The sequence below is a fragment of the Coptis chinensis genome, chromosome 2 (assembly GCF_015680905.1).
Source record: "Coptis chinensis isolate HL-2020 chromosome 2, ASM1568090v1, whole genome shotgun sequence".
Taxonomy (NCBI): domain Eukaryota; kingdom Viridiplantae; phylum Streptophyta; class Magnoliopsida; order Ranunculales; family Ranunculaceae; genus Coptis; species Coptis chinensis.
Window position 1 is genome coordinate 111,818,452 of NC_141457.1, and position 1,798 is coordinate 111,820,249.

The 1,798-nt window shown below is 34.7% G+C and overlaps 1 protein-coding gene across 1 annotated transcript; it reads left to right on the plus strand.

The window, feature by feature from the left end:
- LOC147520693 (ribonuclease 3-like protein 2) lies at positions 1 to 627 on the plus strand. The gene is made up of 2 exons (XM_086594310.1): positions 1 to 144; positions 436 to 627. The coding sequence occupies exons 1-2, from the start codon at positions 1 to 3 to the stop codon at positions 625 to 627; spliced, it is 336 nt and encodes a 111-aa protein (XP_086450436.1).
- The last annotated feature ends 1,171 nt before the right edge of the window (positions 628 to 1,798 follow it).

Genomic DNA, 1,798 nt, shown 5'->3' on the forward strand with positions numbered 1-1,798 from the left:
ATGACAGAAGATGACAACTTCATGTTGTCAATTGAAGTAGTTGAGCAGATTCTGAATTACAGGTTCTCTGACAAGTCACTATTGGCAAAAGCATTAACTCACTCTTCTTTTGCTGACTCATTGCCATCTTACATTCTTACCAACGTTTAAAGTTCGTTGGTGGTGCTGCTTTGGGGGCTTGCTTTTGAAATTTTCGTATATATCACATACCCTGATCTTGATCTGGTCCAACTCTGGCTTCTTCGTGCTTCCAATATTAACACTAAAAAGCTTGCTCGCCGTTGCAGTCCGACATGGCCTTTTTCATTTTGTTAGGCACAATGCCCCTTCTCTTGATGCAAAGGTACACAAGCTAAGAATATTCTGTTGGTTTTAAACTTTAAATATTTGGTTTGATCATGCTCTGATATTCGGGTTTGTATATTGTTTTGGTAGGTTAATGAATTTTCTTTAGCAATTAAAAAAGAAGAACAAGCTTGCGAGATCTCAGCGTATGGAGGAAAGGTAAAAGCGCCAAAAGTCCTAGCGGATATCGTCGAACCCGTTGCTGCGGCTGTATACGTGGATGCCAAAATTGATTTGAAGTTTATGTGGGAGAACTATGTGATATGGATTGTGTTTTCATAATTTCATACATCTTTCGAATGTTAAATTACTATGTGATTGCTGCGGCTTTGTTGTTGTTTCATATAGGAGAACTATTACCGATTTATTATTGATATGATCAAATGAGCTGCTGCAATCAGGATCATCAGAGAAGTCAGTATTTCAGATATTAATTGAGAAAAAAACACTCTGTGCTAGCCAGTCAGATTTACTAATAATAGGAATTATCATGGTTTACTCCAACATCTCAATGGTCTATTCCCTTGATTATGAAATGTTTTGTTCGCTCGAATCATTCACAAAATCACAAGTTATATGTGCCTAATGCAGGTGATAGATCACAAAGAATCCTTTTTCAGAATCCAGCCATGAGACCGTGGTGAGAAACTAACAATAACACAACGAATGTATAATGTCCTAGCACAACAGAAACACCGAAGGAACATACAGAAAATGCAAGCAGCAATTCAGAAAATATACGTGTAATACAATCGTCTATAGTTGCCATTAGAGTATCCCGTGAACAAGTTCGATAAAAAATGCATAATTTTGCTTTGTTGTGATCCATAAAAATGCACAACTTATTCCATGCTATAGTGCTATAATAGATTAGTTAATTGATATGTATTAGTTATTGGATATGGATATGGATTAGTTAATAGATATGGATACGAATTAGTTAATGGATCAACAACAGAATTCTTATGCTATACAACTACTGTCATATTAAAATATATATAAAGACATCAATATTCATGAAGCATTCAACAAAAACCTATCTTTGAAAGGACTCCAAATTCTTTCCACTGAAGGTTAGTATTTTTTTTACTGTTAGTACATATTTTTTGGTACATAAAAATACAAACACACTTAATCAAAATGTTTTCTCATGCTTTGACCTCATGCATGGCAAAGGAAAAGCCTTACTTCCGCTTTCCCTTTCAAATTCATCACAAACCCCCAAGAATTTCTTACAGAAGATTGATTACTGCATGGCAGAAGCTTCACTTTTTGCTTTGTTGTAGGATTAATAACATAATTCTTCACTGAAAAAAAATAACATAATTATCATTGTCGATCTATAAGAGTAGTAGACCATTACAAGAAGCAAGAATCGTCCCTTTGAGATTTCTTTGTTTCTCTTTCAAAATCTTCCCATCTTTCATGTTGATGAAATATTTGTGAACCTGCT

Bases quoted from the DNA above. Each gene is read 5' to 3' on its own strand.
- LOC147520693 (XM_086594310.1), top strand. From the start codon at position 1: ATGACAGAAGATGACAACTTCATGTTGTCAATTGAAGTAGTTGAGCAG. The intron at 145-435 runs GTTTAAAGTTCG...TTGTTTTGGTAG, and splicing joins CATCTTACATTCTTACCAAC to GTTAATGAATTTTCTTTAGC.